We start from the raw sequence: 26,726 nt of genomic DNA, 5'->3' as shown, positions 1-26,726 counted from the left end.
AAGACAAGATTACATTGAATCCATATAACGAATGAAGAAGAGCATAAGGAAAATAGATCTTACATTAAATATAACGCAGCAGAATGATCTGTGCTATTGTAATCTTGTTTCGGTAAACGGTTTATATTAATCGTGCTTAATAGTAAACCTATGAGGATTAAATTATTCTCTGTTGCATGTTTTTCAATAGTATCTTATATGTGGTTGTGCCTTCAGTAAGGTTTCAGTTTCATTTCTTTTCATTTACAAGCGCTTAATACTAAAGAGTAATGCTGCCAAAAAAAGCCCATCTTTTTGTAATATCGAAAGTCTTTTCGTAATTTGGATTAAATTTCGTGACTTCGAATGTATTTCGTAAATTCCGTCAACTTGTTTTCATCGTTTTTCAAAAATATTGTGGCAATATCCGCTTCCTTAGTTATATACCAGTTTGTTAAAATATTTGCATCTGTTATTACATCGCTTCAACCTCTCCAAAACTGGTCAGTTGTGAGGGCTAATAGATGTGTCTTCTCCAGGAGTTTATAGAATCTTAGTATCGCTTTTATTGACTGTTTTACTTTAACATTCTTTGATGCGGTTCGGCTCTTTATAATATATCGTCATGCATGTGAAAAAAAAACAAAAAAAACAAAGACTGTTTATAATTTATCACGTTTATTAATTGACATTTACATTTTACTTGTTTGAGGTAATTATCGCATAAGAGAAACGAGAAAAAGAACATTCTAGAATGTCATCTTGATACTTAAAATGTGTTTTGCAACTTAGCACGTAATGTAATCCAATATAATATTTATTTCAAATCGTAAATCGTTAAATGTAACATTTATTTCAAATCGTAAATCGTTAAATGTAACGATCGGAAATTTCAGTTATTCTTCGTTTTATGAGTTGTTACTTGTAAAACCTTAGCAGTAGTGATGTCCTTTATCAGGTTAAGCTGGACGAATCTTCATTTCAGTATATTTGATGTTATAATTCGGTCCTGGGATATAATAACAATAGATGCTAGAATCACTATTTAAACTGGCGTGGTAGTCACCGTTGAGGTTAGAATAATAGCAATCATCGTACCACCATGCGCCGTGATAACTAACCGCACAGTTATTACTATAAGCATCGTTGTCCCTCTCTTTGGTACTGAACTCGTGATTCAGGTGATAACGCAAGAATTTACCATCAGGACTGCTTCTCTCATCTGTGGAATAGAATGAAGCACAGCATGTCAAGCTAGCGTATATACATATACATCAGATGTATTAACAATTGAAGAAGGGTTGAACATAATAAGAGAGAAAGAGGGGGGGGGGGGGGAGATAAGGCTTATTTCCTCACAAGAATATATCTGATTAAATATTTTGGTTTGTAGACTTTTTAAGTTATTTATTCATATGCACCATTTCTATTTCTGATCTTCAGTTAGGTGACATTAGCCTTGTTAAAATTCATCAAATTGTTATGACTACTAAGGACTAAGGTCTAGACACATTCTATTCATTTATCATTATTGATATTTATTATGTTATTATTTCCATGTGTTTTATAATTGTATCACTATGACATAATTTCTGAAATTTATTATTGTGGAAGCATTGTTGTGAACATACATCATTGGTAATTATTGATCAGAATTATCAATGGTAACAAAAAGCCAGTTGTTCAATTGTTCTAGACATCAAATGCATGTCGAGGAGCTCCTTTAACTGTATAGCCTTATATCAATAGACCGCAATAAACAACATCATGCGATTAATGTGAAATGCAGTACGGCGATACTGTCCAGTAGGGTAAAAATATGCAAAAGCCCATAGCCCTCCCATTGAATATTTATTGGTGTCTGAGATAGATACGTTTTGTCTTCGACTTTTCTTATAATTTTTCCTCGGGACGATTTAATGTCACACATGTTTTATTAAATGTCTGTAATTTTGTAATGTAAAAAGTGGCATGTACGTATTTCTTTAAATTCACGTTTGTCGGCTTAAGACAGTCACCGCTAGAAATATTTCCTTCGAAATATCTTCATTCAGTTTTCAATTACCATGCAATTACTTCCAACGCTGTTTGAACCATTGTTTACTGTTCGTATATGGAAACAGTTCCAATCTGCTTCATTATCTTTCTGCAAATTCTGCAAATCAAATCATTATAGTAACCAAACCTCTTCTCGAAGTACATCATATAAAGAAAAGTAGATATTGTCAGCTGTGTTCACTTTATGATTGTGGTAAATAATTAAATATATATAGTCCCCTTTCTTGCTGCGATTCAGATATGATCGTGTTCCTGTTTATCACGAAAGTTATTTTAAGCCTAGCTTATTATTACTATTTTATGAGCAAAATAACCCGTTTCCGGGGTTATTTCTTTGATACTATATGTTTGATTAAAATTGTGTATATGTTGCAAATCTAATGTGTTTTATTTTGCATAAATTGATATATGCTGAAGAAAATAATACCGATTGGTAGTATGAATATATATATATATATATATATATATATATATATATATATATATATATATATATATATATATGTATGAATCTCTCGATTAGCTCAGTGCATAATTTGAATATAACAGATTTGTTAGGTGTTGAAATCCGATAGTGCAAACAATCCTCAACAATATTTAAGGAAAGAAGATCTATTTGAAACACATACGCAACTAGAGCATACACATTTAGAATGGTACCCACCTACGGTTCCACTGTAAGTACCGAGTCCCGACAGTCGGTAGTTGTCACTCTCATCATTGATGCGGAAGAAATCGAACTTGCCGTAGTACGAATTATACTCTCTAGTCACTAAATCAATTCGGATTCTATATCTCTTTTGTGTTGTCAAGTAATACAATTTATCGTTTCCCAGCCAAAATTCAGTTGAAAGATTGCCAAAACCAACTTTGTAGCTGCTCCAGTTGCGGTAAAAGTCAATACTACCATCTTGGCGACGCTGGAACACCTTCAATGAGGAAATAATGAAAAGGGAAACACAAATAATGTCAAACGAGCACTGTGAACAATACGAAATTGTTTTATCAATATCAAGAGCTTTTCATTATAAATTTGATTTAAAATATTTTCGTGAAGTATGAAAATCTCCTCCCAATGAAATAAAAAAAGAAGAAGATATTTATCAGTATGAGTTACTCGATGTTTGATTAGATAGATCTTTACCGGCTATTTTTTATGCTTCTCGACCAGGTCGACAATATCACTTTGAACCCCCATTTAGGAGATATTAGGGCTTCCTTACGTCGTCCTTTGAAAATTATGTTACGATACATACCAGTGAAAGATCAATCTTTTAGACTTATCCGATCGTCAAACTTGACAATTAACATATATTAATTATATTATGAACGCGTGTCAGACTGCTACTTACCGTCCACCCTCCTCCATCAGTCATGTTACAGTAGACCTCAAATGCTGACCTGGTCCATCCGGTTGGTTTGATTCTGTATATACCGCTTTTGCTGGCACTATCATCATCATAAATTTCCTGACAATCTTTAGGTGGTCTAGTGCATATTACACCGTCCCCTCTGTAGCCATTTGCACAATAGCATTGTCTTATGTCATTTCGTACGCCACACTCCGCTTTAGGGCTGCATGCGTAACCTTCATCCCAGATGATCAGTCCGTTAGTACAAACACCCTTTCTTGTACATCCAGAATTCACGAAAAATTCACCTTCCTATAAGAAAAGTCGCATTTTATATTTTCATACTTGGTTGATATCGTCATATGCTGCCCTCTCCTTAGAAAATCATTATTAAACCTACCACATTTCAAGATATATCAAATCGTACTTCTCTTTTAGCCAAGATATGAAATTGGAAACCTTCGTTACCGTATGACTGCAATGCGGCAGTAACGGCTTAATTAAGTTTTTATTATTGCACCTGATCGACCGAGATAGAGGAAAGTAGTAATGATCGGTTCCTACATAAAAGTAAAGGATCGATTTGCTTTTCTGAAATGGATTACTCCTCTACTTACTGGTACGATCGTCTGTCCTTCCGATACGTAACATCCACATTGTTCACGAGGTACACAGTCAGCTTCCTTCATGAAGAATCCATCTGGACAAAAACAGATTTCACCATCAGCACAGACCTCATCCTGACATATCCCTGGAGCTTCACAAGTTCGTTGACACGCGGTACTGCAGTTATCAATGTCCATATTGCTGGGACAGAATGTTATAGCATCTGTAAGATACAATTACTTGGAATTATTGTAACATTAATGTTACTGGGAATGTATTTAACAATATGAAGTGAATTAAGTGTTTGATAAGTAAAGTTCAGATGTATTATTTTATCGAAACGATGGTTGACCATAGATGGATGTACCAAATGGGCCCAGAGAGGTTTGTCAGTGATATTCCCCAGATGACCCTGCATATCTGTCATATTATGTAATGTTTGACGACGTCACGAAACAATACATCTTCACATATATCTAAGCATTGTAAGACATGTGGGTATGATATTGCATTGTTATCTAATTTATTAGTGATAACTCACCAGTATTTTCTCCGGAATAATTGCCGAGGTTGCCCAGCTTGAAGTGACTGAAGGCGTCACTTATACGGAAATGATCGTAAGAAACCCTGATCAGGTAACCGCTTGATGTGGTTATCTTAATCACCAGTTGGTATTTCTTCTGGTTGGTCAAAAAAGACAACTCCTCGTTGCCGAGCCAGAATTCATGAGAGAGAAACCCAAAGCCAGACTTGTAGCTGTCCCAGTCGCGCCTGAAATCGATGGACCCGTCGGTGCGCCTTTGTATTACCTATGGACAGAGTCGTTACCGAAATGGTTTGTTAGTCACTTTCATTCGATGCATTAAATTTTAAGCATCCAGCACATCCGTCTTGATCATTACTCAATAAAAACCGAAGTTTTTTATTACCACCATCTTGTAACTTACAAACATATAACATGTTCACCGAAAACAAAAACATCGTTACTACTCTTCCAGCGGCTGTAAACATTTTTCTTTCAGTCTTGAAATTGTTTATACAAGAGCAAGAAACCAAAGACATACCGTCCATCCACCGGAACTGTCAGTGTTATCACAGTAAACCTCAAATGGTTCCGGGTAACCATCTGGTTTGATCATGAAGACACCGGAAGAGTTATTGGATGAACATTGCTCCTGGACTTCTGTGCAATCTCTCGGATAAGTCGATTGTTGATAGAAGAAAAATGATGATTGACCTATGATGTGATGATATAAAAATATAGTTGTCCTCATTATTTGTTAACTTTGCGTTTTCTTCATTGAGTTACATATATAGCATACAACACGTTCTTAATTTACACTATTCGAAAGAACTCACATCCGTTGCTTCTCCAAAAATATGTGACTTTAAGAAACAATGCGGATCAATACGTACTTAACACTTCAATACACATATCTGACATAATTTCTGGCGACTATTTTGAACTTGAATGCCCGTAAACACCTTAAATTACCTTCTATTCTCGTCTGCTAATACTTCAGACAAAGCTCCGCAAATCACGCCCCAATTCCTGTGTATATACTCCCGGTAAAGTTAACATGATAAATGTAATGTTACAAGGGTTAAAATTTTATTTAAATTACATGTTTGGAATCAAAAGGGGTAAGCATCACTCACCTAATATCTTTCCATTAGAAGATCCATCAATTGTCTGTTGGGCACTCTAACCAAAGAAAAATTCATATATGTAAAGTAATAAGAGGAAAGTGTCTTTGTTGTTTTAAACAACGGAATAGAGCAAAGAAGTTTATGGATAAAAACATGATTCGAGTCAGTGACCTCTGGATATCAAGCCTGAAAAAGATTTCAAACCTTTTTGAGAAAAGTTCTTATTATATTTCCGAGTCAATGTGAAATATGTGTCCCATTTACGTTGAGAAGTATTAATGGAAATACTTGCTGAGCGTACTTGAATACATCGACTAACAAAACAAGTAGTGATTGCTGGTTGGATAGATTTAGGGGTCACAACAATGTCGGTTACTATATGGGTGCTACAATCTTTTTATTGAAAATTGAAATTATTGAAATTGGTTCCTTTTAAAATAGAAAGAAAATGTATTCCAATTGAAATAAGTGGAACGAGAGGGGGGGGGGGGGGGTGATGGACACATACACTCGCCTCGCTTTTATCTATTTTCAAGTTGTCCATTTCAAAATATTTTCGCTAACAAGTTCACACATTCCTCTCTCAAACAATGGGAGGCGGATAGTGAAAACATGTATCGCCAAGGCCTGTAGTGTTTGAATCTATTTAGAGGTGTTAATATAGATATTAGTAAAATACCGTTTTAAGACACAGTTAACACTAAACAGGGTTCAGATAAACAGCCTAACTCTACCATAAATAATCATTACTCATAAAACCTCCGAGGGATCATTATACAACGCTCGAATCATAATGAATCAATATGCAAATTACATGTGTAAACTAGAAGATCAAAATGATTTTACTCAGTTGTGTTTACGTTTTTACAACGATAAATCTTCCTTCTACAATGCTAACTTGCATTCCCCAATATTAAACCTTCCTGCTTGACAATACAATTATTGATCTAGGCATTGTCGTTCTTTCCAAACAGAGATTAATCTCAATATTGTTTTCATTCGAAATTTTATATTAAAGAGAAACAAATTGACTAGGCCTTTAAATCGAAAATGCATTTATTTCGTTTATACACGGTATTAGTTTTATATCTACGATGAAACAAGATCATTATAGTAACTTTAGTTAGATCTTGATATTTTCTTATAAGGTTTTTGGTTAACTTTCGAAAACTTAACTAAACTATTTGTTGGGGAGGGGGTGGAGGTTTTGGGAGAAAGAGGATTTAACATTTTCGTACCAGCTTTGTAAACATGACGAAATCAATACAGTGAGAAAGATCGAACAATGCACATGTAGTTTCAGGTAATGTTGTAAAAACATATCAACACTTTTATTGAAAAAGTGACAAGGGAACCAGAAAGAGCAAATTCAAGTATAGATTTTTTAGCTAATGATTACAGAATAAATAAATTACGACATTTTTAAAAAAAATTGATGTACGTGGCATTCTCTTTAAATGAATTGTTCTTATTGTATTTTTCAACAACAAAAAACACAAACATTGCTCCGGAATTTCGGTCTATTTTGAGAAGGAAATACTTTTTCACAATAGAAAATGGCGTATGAAACTTCAGAGGAAAATATAGGTAAGATATTTTTATGAAAATTGTAAAATCAACAAGAATTGGCATTAGAATTTCCTCGATTTTTGTTATCTAACGGTTGTTCGATATTTTTTCTAAGCATCACTTTATTTGTGTTGTTATTTAAATAATAATTAATAACGTAAAAGTTATTTATCTACGAGTATGGGATTGGTGTATCTGTTAGTTGTGATCCATTTTAAGTAAAGTCTGGTCCATTTATAAAGTTACTATGACATATTCGCTTAAGAAACGTATACGAATAACTAATAATATCGTCGAGCTAACTTAAAAAGAATAAACAGAGGTATCTATATGTAGAAACGTATCGTCAATATATTAAGTATCAATGTTCAGCTATAGACTTTCAGTGTTAAATGACAAACATCTCGTCGCTGTGATCTAAGTTATTAAAGAGCCTGACATAAAAAAAGAGGATCAAATCAACGAATGTTGAATTTTCGAATATTTAAGAAAGTCTCAGCCTATTTAGTTGGATGTCAGGTCTTTCCAAATGTATTCTGTATCCCGGAATATTTTACTTTAAGTAAGTAGTCGAGAAGAAACTATCGGAACTTATATTGTTCGAAACCGCAATTAATTAGGACTTAACATTTTTATAAGAGATTTGCTGGAATGGGTTACGATCTGTTGGACCAAGAATATATATTGATCGCGAATCATAATTCTTTGTATGAGCTATAATAAATACTCATACAAGTATTAGACAAATAATGATTTGTAAAATTCATTGAAATTAAGCAAAATATGTGTTTTCTTTATATTTATAGTACAAATCAATCTTTTACATTTACTTAGGATCTCCTGATTTTGTTTGTAAATAAAAAAAATCTTATCAGAGTGGGAAATTATGCAACAATACGCAAAAATAACCACAACTCACATACTTTTGTAGATAAATGAAAGGAAGAACAAATATTAATAAGTATAGGCCTACATCAACATGGTTCCATATGACGTTGGGAATACTTTATCTTACAAGTATATAGTTGAACGTATTACTCTTAGTAATTAATTTGACAGTACACTTTTCGTCCGTTTCTATATTTTTTTTTGTCCTGAAACGAAGGTCGCAATTCGCAGCTCACCTACGAATGACATAGCTTTGCTCTGGTGAAGCAAGTCCCACAGGAACTTAATATTTGAAAATATAATGACGTTATACCGATCCTTACCAAGACTAAGTAGGAATTGATGATTTCCTTAAAAAAACTCATATTGACGAGACTGTTTTATGTTTGACAAATTATTGGTGGCCAAAAAAGTTTTAATAAAAACAAAAATAAAATAGTCACCGAACCTTTAACTTTAAGTGACAAAGAAAGGGTCCTTTTTACAAAACATTGATCTCGATTTTTACAATAATTTTTTGTTTGAGTTTTAATAGAATATTCTACTTTCTTGAAGCTGCACACAAAATATGATTTGATAGATGATATTACGACGAGATACATTTTACGTATGCTGGTCTATTCTTTTATTTGAAATTGAAGAAAATGTTTTATTTACGTTCTGACTTCTGTTATCCTTAGCTTTTCTAAGCCTGATTAAGACATTCAATGAAGGGGCAGTTGTGAAGAATGAATGCCAATGGCTTTCGAAGTTTAGAAGGTGAAATTTAATTGACTCATTTACTTAGGATCTCGTGACTTTTGTTTGTAAATAAATACATTTTTTCATGATGGGAAATTGTGGAACAATACGCGAACATAACCACAAATCACATACTGTTTTAGTTAAATGAAAGTAAAATCAAATATGAATAAGTATAGACCTACATTAACATGGTTGCAAATTACGTTGCGGAATACTTTATCTTACAAGTATATGGTTGAACGCTTTACTCCTAGTAATTAATTTGACAGTACACTTTTCCTCTGTTTCGTTACCTAGACTAAGTTTCATTTTGTTTTGTCTCATTTCCAAGACTAATTAGGAATTAATAATTTCCTTAAAAAAACTCATATCGACGAGACTGTTTTATGTTTGACAAATCATTGGTGGCCAAAAATGTTTTATTAAAAAAAAAGAATTTAGCCACCGAACTTTTAACTTTAAGTGACAAAGAAAAATAATTTAATAAAAATAAATAAAAAAAATATTTATAGAATATTGTTCTTTCTTGAAGCTACACACAAAATATGATTTGATTGGTGATATAACGACGAGATACATTTTACGTATGCTGGTCTATTCTTTTATTTAAAATTGAAGAACATGTTTTGTTAACGTTCTGACTTCTGTCATCCTTAGCTTTTCTAAGCCTGATTAAGATATTCAATGATAAATGAATAAGTGAATAATATTTAACTTTGTTATGTATTCATTGCTTAATTGAAATTAATAGATTACTGTTCACTAAAGAAAATCTTATATTTTATCTTCGGAATACAAAATTGGTAGCATTATAGTAAATAATAAGTTTCAATGTGAATTTAAGTCGACGGATGAAAACTTAAAGAGTAATATTTAAATTAAAAACATTTTTTTCTCGTTAATTATTATAAAGTTAAGAAACTGAAGCGAGTTATTCAAAGTATGGCCATGTAAATCTTAGCTAAAACGTTTCTATTAATATAATTGAAAATATCGTAGTTTGATTTAATACTTTAGGTTAAACTTGCATTTATGACAGTCTGCATTATGTCTGATATCATTTAAAGTTCTGAAGTTGTACCTGTGAGGGAGCTATATCATTTACAGGTTAATTTATTGATGAATTAATAAAACAACATGAGCTTCATATTTTATACAACTTTTATAACTATAATATTTAAAGAACTTTGAATGTTTCACTACAAGTTTATGTCTTAAATGGTTCTAGAGCGTTACTAAGTTACTATTAATATTAAAATAAATTTTCTTATTTGAAAAACAACCCATCCTTATTATTCGATCTTTCATCTAACACTTTTATTTTACATAAAGAATAGTGGCTTCTTCAATAAATTGCAGAACGTGTAAAAGTTTAAGCTTTTAATTTCTAAGATAAATGTAAAACATAACAACTTGAAAGCATGAGATTTAATCTAATTTGAATCTAATTTCTAATATCTTTGCAAACAATATAATATATAATGATTTTTGAATATCTTTCTTTTTAAACAAAAATCTTGATTTGTGAAAATATAGTCAAAAAGGAGAATTGCTGTTGAAGATTTGATAGATTTTCTTTAGTTTCAAGTTCAAAAACCTTTTGTGGGGAGTTAAAAATAACTTGAAAGTACTTAATTTAATTTGAATAATGTATACCTGATCTCCAATCACTGACATATACTTTGCACTTATTATTATTATGTTGAATTATTTTCACGCACTTTTGATACAGACCATCATTTTTATTTCGAAACAGAGATGAAAATTGAAATTTGTAATTTGAAGAATTATGATGTCTCCATTCCCAATATCTTATACCATCTTTTGAACAATCATAACTTCACTAAAAATTGTTGTTACCGAGCAAATTCATTGAAATATCCATACTACGACATATGACCGAAGAATTAAAAAAATATAAAAGTACTAGAACTTACCGATTCACGAAAAACGAGGCAGCTAGTTGTCCAAAGAAAAAATAAAACTTGGAACATTGAATAAAACTTGCTGATCATTTTGACGAAAGAGTGAAATCTTTTCTGGTGACTCGCCCTTCTCTGATTTCAAGTTGATAATGACTTTCACCTCTGTCGATGACATAACGTACCTTGTATCGAGTAATTTAGAATGTACGGTAGAAGATACTGAACATTGTTTAACTCATTTGGAAAATGCATTATAGTAAAATGATAGTTTATTGCTCCTACTTTACGCTAATTTTTGCCTCTTACGCGCGTCGGTAGACAGAAGAACAAGGAAGTCAAACCTCTGTGAACACGGATATTGAGAGTACTGATATCGTACAGTACAAACTATGAGTTGGCCATCTTGATATGATTCTTCTCCTCGTGATCTCTTTCGGGAAACACAACAGTGATTTGCGTTCAAGTCCATACCGTAAAGCTATATAGCCGTGCTTAGAAAGAGATATTATTTAAATAAAATAAAATCAGTTATTTCTTTATTCAAAAGAAGACTTTACGGTAGAGAAACGGATTGAAAAACAGTGTAAAAAGGAAGCCAATATTGGACTTATTGAGGTTCTAATTTTCCGTCAAACCCTGCACTTCTCTTTAATGCCCTGACGAAACGATGAAAGAACTACGATGTGCGCTGACAGTAAATCACAAGGCAGTAAATCACCGTAGTTATATATTACAAGCAGGGTTTTACTGATGGAAAAGTCAAACTATATAACAATCATCATATATAAATGAATATGAAAGGGGCTTAAATGATTAACAATTTAATCCAACTGTAAATACCTACACCAAAGTCTGTAGTGTTTCGTGTTGACTTTGGTACTTTATGAATTGTTTATTAATACATTGGTCTGACGACTTCAAGAGGTCTGACAAGGATAATTTGGAATAATTGTTGAATTTTAAATATTTCTCCTTGCCAGAGTTTAAATTTTGTGATTATAAAGTGAATTTTGTTCCTGGAAAATTAACTTGGTATCGTTATTTAAGAAACTATTAACTTTTTAATGTTTAATAAAAATAAGAGGGAAAACAAGAGAGTTCACCTGCATATTGTGACAACATACAATCACCCTTCAAAGGTAGTAGGCTTTTCATGTAGAAAGTAGAAAAGATATGGTGGGAATTGGTTCGTTCATAACGCAATGTCTGGCAAGCCATTGATGAGCAGACGTGTAAGCACGCAACATGAAATAACTTTTACAAATCATGAAATTCTTGTTTACCCGCTAAGAAATGTTTACCCACTAAGAATGTTGTAGCATGTTGTATTTAGTGGTAGACATTTTATACAGCCTACCCTTAGGTGGATTTTCAGATAAAGATATGTGAAATATGCCGATGTATGAGCAGCTATTGCTGGTTGTCAAAGGAACGGATGTGCGAGCCTGTTGAATCGGTGCTGTGAATGGGTTAATATGACGAACGTAGCACCTATTAGAAAAATGAGGAAGGTTCGACATTTAATAACATTAATTCGTGAAGTTGCTGCGGGGGGGGGGGGTCATTATAAATGTAGTAGTACTACAGTGGTCGGGAGAAAAAAAAACCCAATATAATTCAATGTCCTACACAATATTAGACAAATGCCTCAAATGCGACTAACTAATAAAAAGGGAACCATTTGCTTTAATAGATTCAAACGAAATACTCATACATTATTTACTTGTCTTTTTCCTTCTTGGAAGATGATATAGTAATTTGCTTTCTTAATACCCTAATTAATTCTTTCACGCTAAAAAAAGGAAAGCCATTTTAGATAGAGTTATTGAAATGGGTAAAATTAGCAATGATCAAAGCAATTCATGTTTAACAGAGGCCAGACTACATTATAAAATCTACTTAACTCAGTATTGCAGACATTTTAAAATAGTATTAATGAAAATCTATTTTCAATATGATATTGAAAATGACCTTAGGGAATCTACACTAATAACCTATATATTTTCGATACCTTTATGAACGACTTGTGACCCCAAAATTCTTTCTGAAAGCAGCGTTTGAAGTTTAATTTTATGTAATCACTATTCGACACAAACATGTCAATAACTGAACACATCTCCACATTAAAGTTTAATTCCTAGTAATGAAGTATTTAAATAATATTAATGTGATGTGAACGTTTATGAGCGCAAAAATACTGCGTATTGAGACATATTCGTTTTAATAGTTTATCAATTACCATCACTAAGAAGAATTATATTTTGAAGAAGTATTATGATAGTTATAAAAGTCGACGTATTTGCAAAATGTTTTAGTTGATAACATGTCGGTGTTTGCATCTGGACTAATTCTGGCGGAGAGAAGGTTTCCGCGATCCCACCATCTGACAGACGAAGTGTCAACATTTTTCATTTACAAACTAATTTTTTTTGGTTACATTTATGAGCGCAAAAATACTGCGTATTGAGACATATTCGTTTTAATAGTTTATCAGTTACCATCACTAAGAAGAATTATATTTTGAAGAAGTATTATGATAGTTATAAAAGTCGATGTATTTGCAAAATGTTTTAGTTGATAACATGTCGGTGTTTGCATCTGGACTAACTCTGGCGGAGAGGCAGCTTCCACGATCCCACCATCTGACAGACAACGTGTCAACATTTTTCAATTAAAAACTAATTTTTTGGGTTACATTTATATAATTAAGGATTTATTGTTATTTCGTTTGCTTTAATTTTATTTTTTTGCATTAAGCCTGTTATGGATTACAATACAAATTCTCGAGCAGACATTTACGAGACCAATTACTATAAGTCATGCCTATTTGGCTATAACGTTTGCCCACGAAAGTTTCAACTTGGATAAATCTAAACCTCACATTACACAGTCAGAAAAGTATCATGAATTGCGGGTAAAGTGACGTGCTCACTAACGTATTAGTACTCGAAACCCCGGATGGTATTTCAGTGCTACAAACAAATGTTACCAAATAATACTGCCTGCATCAAGTAACTATGGGACGTATAAAGGAGAATAACAACATTTTTACAGCTGCACGACAATTGTTTCAGTCGCGGTAGCAGATGATTTTGAAGGCAATTTGCCGACGATATCGTCGGTAGAACTTTCGGTTGTGCTCAAGAAATATAATAGTTACACGTTAATATATACCCCCAATCCAAGTAGTGTAACTACTCCTATAATTTACCAGTTAAGGAAAAAGCAGAAGAATGTCATTGACTCAGTAACATGACTAGTTCAGCGATATATCAAGATAGGGTTATATTGTTATGTTAATCGCGTTGCAAATTACCATGATATCAACATAGTGGTAGAGAAGATGGAAACAACTATAAGATATGAGAGTCAATACGGTGCATGAGAAAGTGTGATCTTGTGTTAAAGCAAGATAGCCTATGCATTTAACATAGCAGTTGCGGTTCTTTCAATTTGGTGTCGTTCTACCGCTTAAAATAACATACGTCATGGACCAATATGGCATCTTACTTATGTCCTGTATCCTCTAGAAAATGAAAGATATAGCCTTAGAATTGTTTATTTTGTGGCTTATGTATGTTATATGCTAGTGTAATACGTGTAATTGTATGTATAGGGTTTGTGAAAATGGAAATGGGAAAAAATGAATGCACAGGAGGAAAACAATATCGAGAAAAAAAATCATAAAAGTAACTCATGCGCTCTGTAGAACGGCTTACTTTGATTTACAAGCACGGAGACATCCTTTGAGGGATTATGGCGGATTTCCACCCAATCTTAAGTATTAGAGCTTACCGCTTGTATTGGTATAGAGAATTGTCAAAACACCGCGTAGATTAAACCCCATCTGCTTGACTGAACACCATGTAGGTGTTCGGGGGATCTCACCCAGGAGGGTAAAAAACTCATAGACTTTAAGTGGTGATTCCGAGTTATATTTAGACTATGAAATAAGCACATAATTAGGTCTTATCACTATCATACATTCTGAGAGTTTGTGTGAAGTTGAAAGGGGTCGGAAGGGGATTAGGTAGAACACCAACAACATCTGGATGAGAGCCTGAAAGTTCGGCATTACCGCAAAGGGGTGTCCAGTCTCCTTTAAGACAATTTTGATTTACATTATGGTACATCCGACGTGAAATGCATCTTTGTATAGTACGTTATGTATCACAGTTGTGTTTTATAATACAAAGAAATCGACAACCAATAGGAAGCGATCTCCTTGAATTCGTCACTGTATATTCATTGTAAATATAATAAGCCTCAGCCTAGCCTATGTATTATAACTTGACGTAATTGTATTCGCTTCTTGCTGCTTTCCCTGTTTATTCTTTAAAACAATACTTGAGTGGGGGTGGTGGATGGTGGGTGTGGTAGGGTGATGGAGGTGGTGGAGGTGGGGGTCACTTGCTCCTATGGCTAAGCCATTTCATTTGAAATATTGCACAGATCCTATCAAACTCGTTTTTCCGTTTGATTATATTAAATGGTAAGGTTAAGAGAAGACGATAATATAAATTAGGAGACTTGGCTAGAATAGTGCTATTAAAACATGGACAAATATTATATTTTATTTTTAAATAAAAAACATTCAATTGTCCTTAAAATGAATCTCTTAAGCTCTTATTTTGTTGATGGTCAGCGATGTAATAGGTTTCTTCTTACATCTGATTCAGTCTCTAGATAGGGCGGATCTTCATCTCTGCAAATTTAACATAATAAATCTGTCCAGGGAGATGATGCCAAGCAAGATTCTTCTCCCCGTAGACACCATTCAAGTTGAAATTATAACAGTTATTGTACCACCATGGACCTTCATAATAAACGGCACAATTATAACCATTACCGTCATTGTCTCGGTCCTTTGTAGTAAACTGTTGGTTTCGGTGATAATTTAGAGAATCTCCTAGAAGAAAGAATTAAATACAAAAACACACCATCAATACCCATCAACATAAATGTACGTCCGATGCATGTTAAACCTTGTTTATTTTTTTATTTTTTTGTAATTACATCGCACTAACACATACTCAGTCTGGTTGCTTAATTATTTTGATTTCAATTTCGATATGCAAATTTATAAATCTAGTTTTAGTGTTAACAAGAACTTCTTTGGTTGATAACTATTATCGGGTTGACATAGTTGTTAATTTATATTTTATTGTACTAAGTTTTACACATAATGACCATCATTTTCTCTTTTATTGAACACCGCACTATATAATTACATTACAGTGTTTATCTCTAAGAGACATCTGATCATCGAGGATCATCATGTTGCCGTCAAATATATATCTAGCTGATCACAAATACGAACATTGTCATTTTGGGAAGACCTACTTAATAAACTACGTACAGCATGCTTATATTTTTCCAGAGTAACATTCACTTGTTTTGTTATTGCACTATTAAATAATCACAATATAAGTAGTGTATAATTGGTGTGGTTTATTATTGAACACCAATTTATGAGAGGTGTACTTACATGTATGCATAGTGATGAAATATGTTAACATAACTGTTGCATATGAGAAAAATACTCGTTGTTTGCGCTCTGGGAATTGTTAATACTGCATCTTCTATTATCTTCTTACTTATATTATTCACTTGGATCAATGAAATGAAAAAAAAAACAAGTTTCGCTCAATGTATCTAACCGTTGTACCACCCCCAGAATTCGTCGTAAAGAAATTGACAAATGTAAGGATATGTAGATCAGTTTTATATGTTCTGAGCAGGTCCGTCGGTTATTTACTACTTTTAAAGACAAACGGAGACAATTAACACCCGTTTGTAGATAGATAACTTGAATACAATGAATTGTAAGTTAAAATTTAGGTATTGTTTAGCCTTCTTACCATATCCTATGTGGCCTGAGTTTTATCAGTTTTTTTTAAATGTGATACAGACAGCGTTTTCTTCCTGTATGTATGTAGTTAATCATTGATTCTTACTAATTGTTCTACGATGATTGCAATTAGTGTCCAGCCAGTGTATATATTAGAAAATGTTGGCAGGATCGTGGAACTTGTAAACTATAAAAAACAACTGTAGGAATTTTCCTATTTTCAAGCAATTTTCCATTCCGCCAATCCGGCTATCTTCTTCAAGTATAATATATCTTTCATCTGACTGCCATCCTGGCCTTATTCCTTAAGGTGATGTTAATATATAGTATTCTTTAAATGAAGTTATAACATATTTCTAGAGAGACTAAGTATCGATCGAACGATAACCTGTTGGTGTTAACAGTTTGTCGTAGTTATGTTGTCTCCCTACTAGTAAGGCTGAAATGCCGTATTTAGTTTTGAAAGAGATATGTAGACTACAAACCTGCTGTTCCACTGTAGGTCCCAAGACCGGATAGCCGATAGTTGTCGCTTTCATCGTTTATTCTAAAAAAGTCAAACTTGGCGTAGTACGGATCTCCTAATTTATTCACTAAGTCGACTCTCATTTCATATCTTTTTTGGTTGGTCAAATAATAAAGTTTATCATTTCCGAGCCAAAAATTAATACTTAAATTTCCAAAGCCTTGCTTGTAGCTGTCCCATCCAAGATAGAAGTCCTCATTCCCATCGACACGTCGTTGGAACACCTTTAAAATTTCAAAATGAAAATAAAAATATCGCTAATAAAACAAACATTGGTGGAATTTCCGATGTAAAGTCTGAAATCTCATATTCTTAAATTACCTTTTAAGGTAATGTGACAGGTGAAAAGTTTCAACCTAGGCAATGAAATAAGTATAATAAAAATTAATTTCAATATCACAGTCATCGAGGTGAAGAATAAACATGATGATAGTCGCATAATGCATAAATGTCGATAGACTGCGGTAAAATATCTAATCATATGAAAATTTATAAAATATAAAACTGAATACAAAGACAAAGAAAATGATGATCAATCCAAGATCTGACATAGATCGATGAAAAGAATAGTTAAGATTAAAGTAACTTTTAAACCAGAGTAAAATGTATCAGTCCAAGATCTACTTATAAAGTATTAAGTTCGTATTAGTCTATATCACTTACCGTCCATCCTCCTCCGTCAGTCATGTTACAGTATACCTCAAATGCTGACCCGGTCCATCCGGTTGGTTTGATTCTGTATATACCGTTGATTCTGGTACTATCATCATCATAAATTTCCTGACAATCTTTAGGTGGCCTCGTGCAATTTACACCGTCCCCTCTGTAGCCATTAGCACAATAGCATTGTCGCATGTCATTTCGTACGCCACACCCCGCTTTCGGACTGCATGCGTAACCTTCATCCCAGATGATCAGTCCGTTATTACAAACACCCTTTCTTGTACATCCGAAATTCACGAAAAAGTCACCTTCCTGTCAGAAAAATGGTATGTTATGGTTTAACACGTGTTGATATCACAATATGCTGTCATCTCTCACTCCAATTTGTAGCAATTATTTAAATTGAGATTAAAGTTATATATAACAAAGTAGTAACGTACAATTTCTACATTAAAGTAAAGAGTCGTTTTGTATTTCTGTAATGGATGGCTCCTGTACTTACTGGTACGACCGTCTGTCCTTCTGATACGTAACATCCACATTGTTCAGGAGGTACACAGTGAGATCCCTTCATGAAGAATCCATCGGGACAAAAACAGACTTCACCATCAGTACAGACCTCATCCTGACAGATTCCTGGAGCTTCACAAGTTCGTTGACACGCGGTACTGCAGTTATCAATGTCCATATTGCTGGGACAGAATGTTATAGCATCTGCAAGATAAAATAAATCGGAACTATTATTACATTAATGTTACTAGGAATGTATGTAACCTAATGAAGTAAATTAAGTTTTTGATAAGTAAAGTTCAGATGTATTATTTTCGAAACGATGGTTGACCATAGAGGGATGTACCAAATGGGTCCATAGAGGTTTGTCAGTGATATTTCCCATATGACCCTACATATCTGTCATCTTATGAAATGTTTGACGACGTCACGAAACAATACATCTTCATTTATATATATAAGCCTTTATGATATTGCGTTGTTATCTAATTTGTTCGTGATAACTCACCAGTATTCTCTGCAGCATAATTGTCGAGGTTGCCCAGCTTGAAGTGACTGAAAGCGTCACTTATACGGAAATGATCGTAAGAAACCCGGATTAAGTAACCGCTTGATGTGGTTATCTCAATCACAAGTTGGTATTTCTTCTGATTGGTCAAGAAAGACAACTTCTCGTTGCCGAGCCAGAAATCATGAGAGAGAAACCCAAAGCCAGACTTGTAGCTGTCCCAGTCGCGCTGGAAATCGATAAACCCGTCGGTGCGCCTTTGTATTACCTATGGACAGATTCGTTACCGAAATGGATTGTTAGTCACTGATCTATCATTCCATGCTTTAAATTTTGGCATCCAGCACAGCCGCCTTGATCTTTACTCAATGAAAACAGAACGTATTTTTTACCACCATCTTGTAACTTACAAATATATAACATTGTCACCGAGATAACTAGCATCGTTACTACTCTTCCAGCTGCTGTGAACATTTTTTTTCAGTCTGAAAATTGTTTATACAAGACCAAGAAACCAAAGACATACCGTCCATCCACCGAAACTGTCAGTGTTATCACAGTAAACCTCAAATGGATCCGGATAACCATCTGGTTTGATCATGAAGACACCGGAAGAGTCATTGGATGAACATTGCCCCTGAACTTCTCTGCAATCTCTCGGATAAGTCGATTGTTGATAGAAGAAAAATGATGGTTGACCTATGATGTGATGAAATATAAAAAGTAGTTGTCCTCATTATTTGTTAACTTTGCCTATTTTTATTGGTTGATATATATATAGCATACAAAACGTTCTTAATTTAAACTATTCGAAAGACCTCACACCCGTAGCTTTGCAAAAAATCTGTGACTGTAAGAAAAAATGCGGATCACTACGTACTTTACACTTCAACAGACATATCTGACATGAGTTGTGGCGACTATTTTGAATTTGAATGCCCGAAAATATATTAAATCACATTCCATTCTCTTCTGCTAATACGTTAGACAAAGCTCCGCAATCCAAGCCCTTATTCCTGTGTATTAACTTCCGGTATTGTTTACATGATAAATCTAATGTTACAATGGTTTAATTTTTATTTAAATTACATATTAGGAATCAAAAGGGGTAAGCATCACTCACCTAATATATTTTCATTGGTAGATCCATCGCTTGTCTGTTGGGCACTCTAACCAAAGAAAATTCATATATGAAAATGAATAACAGGAAAGTGACTTTGTTGTTTATTAACAATGGAATAGAGCAAAGAAGTTTATAGATACAACATGATTCAAAACAGTGACCTCTGGATTTCAAGCTCTGAAAACGATTTCAAACTTTTTAAAAACAGGTTCTCATTATATTTCCGAGTCAATGTGAAGTATGAATCCCATTTACGTTGGAAAGTATTAATGGAAATACTTGCTGAGCGTACTTGAATATATCGATTAACGAAACAAGTAGTGATTGCCGGTTGAATAGATTTGGGGTCGCAAAGATGTCGGGTACTATATGGGTGCTAAAATCTTTTCATTGAAATTGGTTCATTTAAAATTAGAAAGAAAAACTATTCCAATTGAAATTAGAGGAACGAGAGGGAGGCGGGCGATGGACACATATCACTCGCCTCGCTTTTATTTATTCTCAAGATGTCCATTTCAAAATGTTTACGCCAACAAGCTCGTTTCTCTCTCACACAACGGGAGTGGGAGGGTTAAAAATGTATCGCCAAGGCATGGAGTGTTTGAATCTATTTAGAGGTGTTAACAGATATATTGGTAATATACCGTTATAAGAAACATGGTATAGGTTAACACTAAACAGAATTCAAATAAACATATAGTAACTTCACTACGAATAATCATTACTCATAGATCCTTCGACGGCTCAATTGACAACGCTCGTATGATAATGAATCAAAATCCAAATTACATGTGTAGAGTAGCAGATGGAAATGATTCTACTCAATTGTGTTTACGTTTTTACAACGATAACTCTTCCTTCTTAAATTCTAACTTACATTCCCCAATCTTAAACCTTCCTGGTTGAAAAAAATAAATGATATAGGCATTGTCGTTCTTTCTAAACAGAGAATAATCTCAATCTTTGCATTCGAAAATTTACACTAAAGAGAAAAAAGTTGACGAGACAGTTAAAGCGAAAATGCACTTATTTCGTTTACATTGTGTAAGAGTTTTATATCTACCAGGAAACAATATATTTATACCTTACTGAATTAATCCTGATAATTTCTTGTAAGGTTTTTATGCTGCCTTTGAAAACTTAATTATATTAGTATATTTTGGCTGGGGAGGTGTTCGGGAGTGTGACGATTTAACATTTTCGAACCAGCTTTGCTAAACATAACGAAATCAATAAAGTGATGAAGATTGAACAATGCGAATGTAGTTACAGGTTATGTTGTAAAAACATATCAACCCTTTTTTTTAAAGTGACAACGGAACCAGAAATAGCAAATTCAAGTATAGATTTGTTAGCTAATGAAACAGAATAAATAAATTACGACATGTTTTTTAGAAAATCCTATACGTGGCATTTCCTTTAAATTAATTGTTACTATTGTATTTTTCATCATAAAACAAACACAGACATTGCTCTGGAATTTCAGTTTATTTTGAGAAGGAAATACTTTTTTTTACAATCGAAAATGGTGAATTAAACTTCAGAGGAAAATATAGAAAACAAGATAGCTAATGAAAAATGCAAAATCTTCTGCTGGCTGACAACAAGTTGTGGCATTAGAACTTCCTCCATATTTTGTTATCTTACGGTTGTTCTTTTTCTTTCTAAGTAACACTTTATTTGTGTTGTTATTTATGATGTAAAGGTTATGTATCTACGAGTATGGGATTGGGGTAACTGTTAGTCTAATTAAAGTAAAGTCCGGTGCCTTTTAAAGGTACTATGACATACTCGGTTAAGAAATGTATACCAATAGCTAATAGTATTGCCAAGCTAACATAACAATAATACACAGAGGTAGCCTATATGTACAAACGTATCGTCACCATATTAAGTATCAATGTTCAGCAATGTAATTTCAGTGTTAAATTAAAAACATCTCGTCGCATTGATCTAAATTATGAAGACACAAACAAATAGAAGATCAAATCAACAAAATATTGAATTTTTGAGATTTTTAAAGGTCTCTGCCTATTTAGTTGGATATAAGGTCTTTCCAAATTTATCCTGTATTCCGGATTCTTTTACTCTAAGTAAAGTGGTCGAGAGAAGCTATCGAAGGTTATATTTTTCGAATACGCAATGACTTTGGACATAATATTCTTATAAGACATTTGGCTGGAATAGGTTACGATCTGTTAAACCAGGAATATATATTGATCGCGCATCATATCACTTTGTATGAGCTATGATTAATGATAATGATTTTCAAATTTCATTGGAATTAAGCAAAGTATGTGTTTTCTTTATTTTTATAGTACATATCAATGTTTCACATTTACTTAGGATCTCCTGATTTTTGTTTGTAAATAAAACAAATCTTATGATGGTGGGGAATTGTGGAACAATACGCGAAAATAACCACAAACCACATACTTTTGTCTATGAAAGTAAAAACAAATATTTGAAAGTTTAGGCCTACATCAACAAGGTTGCATATTACGTTGCAGAACAATTTATCTTACCAGTATTTAGTTGAACGTTTTACTCTTAGTAATTTATTTGACAGACTAGTACACATTTCGTCCGTTTCTTAATTTTTTTCGTGAACGAAGGTCGTAATATGCAGCTTACATACGGTTGACATAACTTCGCACTGGTGAAGCGAGTCTCATAGGAATGTATTAGTTTAAAATATAATCACGTTATAAAGTTATGAGGCGATATCGAACAATACCAATACTAAGTACGGTAGGCATTGATTATTATATTAACAATTTCATTTCACGAGACTGTTCTATGATTGAAAAATTATTGGTGCCCAAAAAACGTTAATAACAAAAAAAATGTTTTTAGTTATAACCGAACCTTTAACGTTACGTGACAAAGAAAATGTCCTCTTTACACTAATTTCAATTCGATTTTTGCAATTTGCGTTGTTTGAGATATTAAAGAATATTCTACTTTCTTGAAGCTATAACACAAAATATGAATTAATTGATCATATTACGACGAGATACAATATACGTATGCTGGTCTATCCTTTTATTTTAAATTCAGAACATGTTTTATTTACTTTCTGACTTCTCCTATCCTTGTATAATCTTAAAAGAGTTGTATAACTCTTGGAAGACTGCAATACGTTAAGTGAAGAAGCAGTTGAGTTTAGCTTTTTCTCTAAATCTTTGAAGGATATAAAAATGTATATATAGGTTAACTACAAATGCTCGACAAATTTTTCAAATCTTAAGAAATAATTATTTAGTTGCTTGAAGTTTTATCGTAGACTTTGCGAAAATGTCCTTGTATATTGAAATGATATAAAGTTCATGTATTTTTGCCTTCTCTCATTTAAACTCCTTAATTTTCTTTCTCCTCAGTAAATCATGTAGAGTTTACGCTAAATTGGTTACTCAATTAAAAGAAAACTTTGTTATGTGTTCATAGCCTAATTAAATTTGATAGATTACTGTTAACTAAGGAAGATGTAATATTCGAGCATTGGAATACAAAATTGGCAGCATTATAGTAAATCATAAGTTTCAATGTGAATTGAAGTAGACGGATGAAAACTTTAAGAGAAGTAATATGAATTAAAAACATTTTTTTCTCATTAATTATTATAAAGTTAAGAAACTGAAGCGAGATATTCAAAGTATGGGCATGTAAATCTTAGCTATAACGTTTCTATTTATATAATTGAAACTACCGTAATCGATTTATACTATCGGTAAAACTTGCATTTATGACATTCTGCATTTTGTCTGCTATCATTAGTATTTAATCATATTAACAACTTTAGCACGTCTTTAATGAACACATGAAAGTTCTGAATTTGTGCCGGTGGGGAAGATATACAATTAACAGGTGAAATTGCTGTTGTTAAGTTATAGATGGGGAATACTGGTTTATAAATTACTAACTTAACAATAGCTAAATATTGTATACCTCTTTTATACCTATTATATTTATGGAACTTTTAATTTTCACTACATGTTTGTGTCTTAAATGGTTCCAGAGCGTTACTAAGTTATTATTAATATTACAATAAACTAATTTATTTGAAAGATTTCAAAAATCCCATACCTGATATTCGATCTATCATCTACTACATTTACTCACAACTAGTGGCTTCTTCAACGCATTGCAGAAAGTCTACATGTTTACGCTTTTAATTTCTGAGATGAATATAAAACATGAAAACACTTGAGAGCATTATATTTAATTTAATTAAAATCTAATTTAAACATCTTTGCCAAAAATATAAATATTTAATGATTTTCGAATCTCTTTTTTTGGTGGAATTTTCTTGATTCGTTACAATATAGTCAAAAGGAGACTTGCTGTTCAAGATTTGATTGCTTGTCTTTTGTTTCAATTTCGAGACTCTTTTGTGGGAAGTTTAAAATAAATATAAAGTACTTAAATTAATCTGAAAAAAAGATATACCTGAATCTACTCAAACCTTAACTCCAATTACTGAAATATCCTTTGCGTTTATTATTATTTTGTTGAATTATTTATCACGCACTCTTGAAGCGATACAGAACATCATTTTACTTCAATACAGACAAATACAGGATTCCAAAAGATGAACATTGTATCGAGTTTGAGGAATTATGATGTCTCCATTTCAAATATCTTATAGGGAGCTTAAAGTTAATTTAAAGTATTTAATTTATCTGAAAAAAAGTGTATCTTAATCGACTTGAACGTTTACTCCAAACACTTCAATATCCTTTGCGTTTACTTTTTGATTGATTTGTTATGGACTTTTGAAGCGTTACAGACAATCATGTTTATTTCGATACAGATCACTACAATATACCAAATTTGCAAATTTCATGGATTTGAGGAATTATCATATCTCCATTTCCAATATCTTATATCATCTTTGAACAATGAAAACTTAAGTTTCAAATTATGTAATCGCTCAAGTACATTAAAAGATCTATACTACGACAGATGACTGAAGAAGGTTAAAATGAAATGCGTTTAAAATTATTTTCTCTTTTTTTTCTGTGTGCTACATTAGAAGGCACCAAAATAAAATTTGACTTTGACTTTTATGCTGGGTTTAACTTAAAAATATAAAAGTCCTAGAACTTACCGATTCACGAAAAACGAGGCAGCTCGTGGTCCACATGAAAAATAAAAATTGGAACAGTGAATAAAACTTGCTGATCATTTTGACGGAAGAGTGAAATCTTTTCTGGTGACTCGCCCTTCTCTGAATTCAAGTTGATAATGACTTTCATCTCTGTCGATGACATAACGTGCCTTGCATCGAGTAATTTTAGAATGTACGGTAGAAAATACTGAACATTGGTAACTCATTTAGAAAAGGAATTAAAGTAAAATGGTATTTTCAACTAAATGTTGTCTCTTATGCGCATCGGTAGACAGAAGAACAAGGAAGTCAAACCTCTGTGAGCACGGATATTGAGACTACTGAAATCGTACAGTACAAACTATGAGTCAGCCATCTTGATATGATTATTCCCCTCGTGATCTCTTTCGGGAAACACAACTGTGATTTTTGGTCAATAGCCGTGGTTTAAATGAATATTACTTAAATTAAATAAAATAAAATATTTCTGTATTCAGAAGAAAGGTAAACTGTAGAAAAAGGGTTGGAAGAAGATTGCGCATATAGGAAGCCAATCTAGGACTTATCGAGGTTCTAATTTCCCGTCAAACCCTGTCCTTCTTTTTAACTTCCTGACGAAACGATGGAAGAACAATGTTATACGCTGACAGTAAACTGAAGGCAGTAAATCCCCGTAGTTATATATTACAAGTAGGGCTAAACTGATGGAGAAGTATAACTAGCCATTATCATATATAAATGAATGAGAAAGGGAGTCGCCAACGATTAACAGTAAAATCCACTTGAACACATCTACATCAACGTCTGTAGTGTTTCGCGTGGGGATTGTTACTTTATCAATTGCATATAAATACACTGGTCTGAAGACTTATATAGGCCTGACAAGGATAGTTTGGAATAATTGTGGCATTTTGAATATTTCTTTTTGCAAGAGCTTATATTTTGTGGTAAGAAAGTGAAGCTTTTGCTTATAGCAAATTGCATCCTGAAAAATTAACTTCTTATCGTTATTCAAGAAACTATTAACTTGTCCATACAATCACTTTGCATAGGTAATAGGCTTTTCCTGCAGGAAATAGAACTTTGGGGAAATGTTTCGTTCATATCGTCATGTCTCTCGAGCCATTGGCAAAAAACACGTGTATACAATGCAACATTAAGTAAATATTTACAAATCTTGAAGTTCTTATGTACACCCACCAATTGCTTCGTGGAAAATATGATATTTACAGAAGTAATGCCAATGAGCCATTGTTCTTCAATTTGAAGCAGTTTGAATGTGCACGTGAGAATTTGTATTCTTTGTTAGTGGTTTCTAGGTTGTCGTAGAAGACACGGTTAGAATCTTAAGTCAATCACGCGAGGCATGATTATTGTAGCATGCTGTGTTTAAAGGTATAATTTTTATAGGGCGTACTCTAAGCTGAAATTTCGGATAAAGATATGTGAAGATGTGGGATGTATATGAGCAATTATTTAGGTTGGCAAAGGGAAAGGATGTGCAAGCCTGGTGAATCAGTTCTGTGAATGGGTAAATACGAACGAAGCGTCTATTCCGCAAATGAAGATGATTCGAAATGTAATAACATTAATTCGGGGTTCTGTATTTAGGTAGTACTCCTACAGTGGTCGCGAAGCAAAACAACGGAGAAGGTAAATTCCTC

General features: G+C 33.0%; 2 protein-coding genes across 2 annotated transcripts; both read right to left on the bottom strand.

The window, feature by feature from the left end:
• Positions 1-640: 640 nt before the first annotated feature.
• On the bottom strand, positions 641-10,918 carry LOC139973988 (uncharacterized). The gene is made up of 8 exons (XM_071980897.1): positions 10,784-10,918; positions 5,655-5,700; positions 5,060-5,232; positions 4,537-4,804; positions 4,007-4,218; positions 3,390-3,701; positions 2,702-2,966; positions 641-1,201 (listed from the first exon to the last, which is right to left on the bottom strand). The coding sequence occupies exons 1-8, from the start codon at positions 10,859-10,861 to the stop codon at positions 939-941; spliced, it is 1,617 nt and encodes a 538-aa protein (XP_071836998.1). The 5' UTR covers positions 10,862-10,918; the 3' UTR covers positions 641-938.
• A 6,875-nt stretch (positions 10,919-17,793) lies between these two features.
• On the bottom strand, positions 17,794-25,173 carry LOC139973944 (uncharacterized). Its single transcript, XM_071980837.1, has 6 exons — positions 25,063-25,173; positions 19,953-19,998; positions 19,356-19,528; positions 18,830-19,097; positions 18,314-18,525; positions 17,794-18,123 (listed from the first exon to the last, which is right to left on the bottom strand). The coding sequence occupies exons 1-6, from the start codon at positions 25,138-25,140 to the stop codon at positions 17,794-17,796; spliced, it is 1,107 nt and encodes a 368-aa protein (XP_071836938.1). The 5' UTR covers positions 25,141-25,173.
• Positions 25,174-26,726: the final 1,553 nt, after the last annotated feature.

The sequence above is a fragment of the Apostichopus japonicus genome, chromosome 9, assembly GCF_037975245.1.
Source record: "Apostichopus japonicus isolate 1M-3 chromosome 9, ASM3797524v1, whole genome shotgun sequence".
Classification (NCBI taxonomy): domain Eukaryota; kingdom Metazoa; phylum Echinodermata; class Holothuroidea; order Aspidochirotida; family Stichopodidae; genus Apostichopus; species Apostichopus japonicus.
The sequence above is the reverse complement of the archived record's forward strand: the minus strand, read 5'-3'. Positions and strand labels throughout refer to the sequence as shown.

Excerpts from the sequence above, each read along its gene's own strand:
- LOC139973988 (XM_071980897.1), bottom strand. The coding sequence starts at position 10,861 with ATGATCAGCAAGTTTTATTCAATGTTCCAAGTTTTATTTTTTCTTTGG. Across the intron at positions 4,805-5,059 it reads ACAGTTCCGGTGGATGGACG|GTAATACAAAGGCGCACCGA; the intron begins GTATGTCTTTGG and ends CTCTGTCCATAG. Across the intron at positions 4,219-4,536 it reads TTATTCCGGAGAAAATACTG|ATGCTATAACATTCTGTCCC; the intron begins GTGAGTTATCAC and ends TGTATCTTACAG.
- LOC139973944 (XM_071980837.1), bottom strand. The coding sequence starts at position 25,140 with ATGATCAGCAAGTTTTATTCACTGTTCCAATTTTTATTTTTCATGTGG. Across the intron at positions 19,529-19,952 it reads TACCAATGAAAATATATTAG|GTCAACCATCATTTTTCTTC; the intron begins GTGAGTGATGCT and ends ATCACATCATAG. Across the intron at positions 19,098-19,355 it reads ACAGTTTCGGTGGATGGACG|GTAATACAAAGGCGCACCGA; the intron begins GTATGTCTTTGG and ends ATCTGTCCATAG.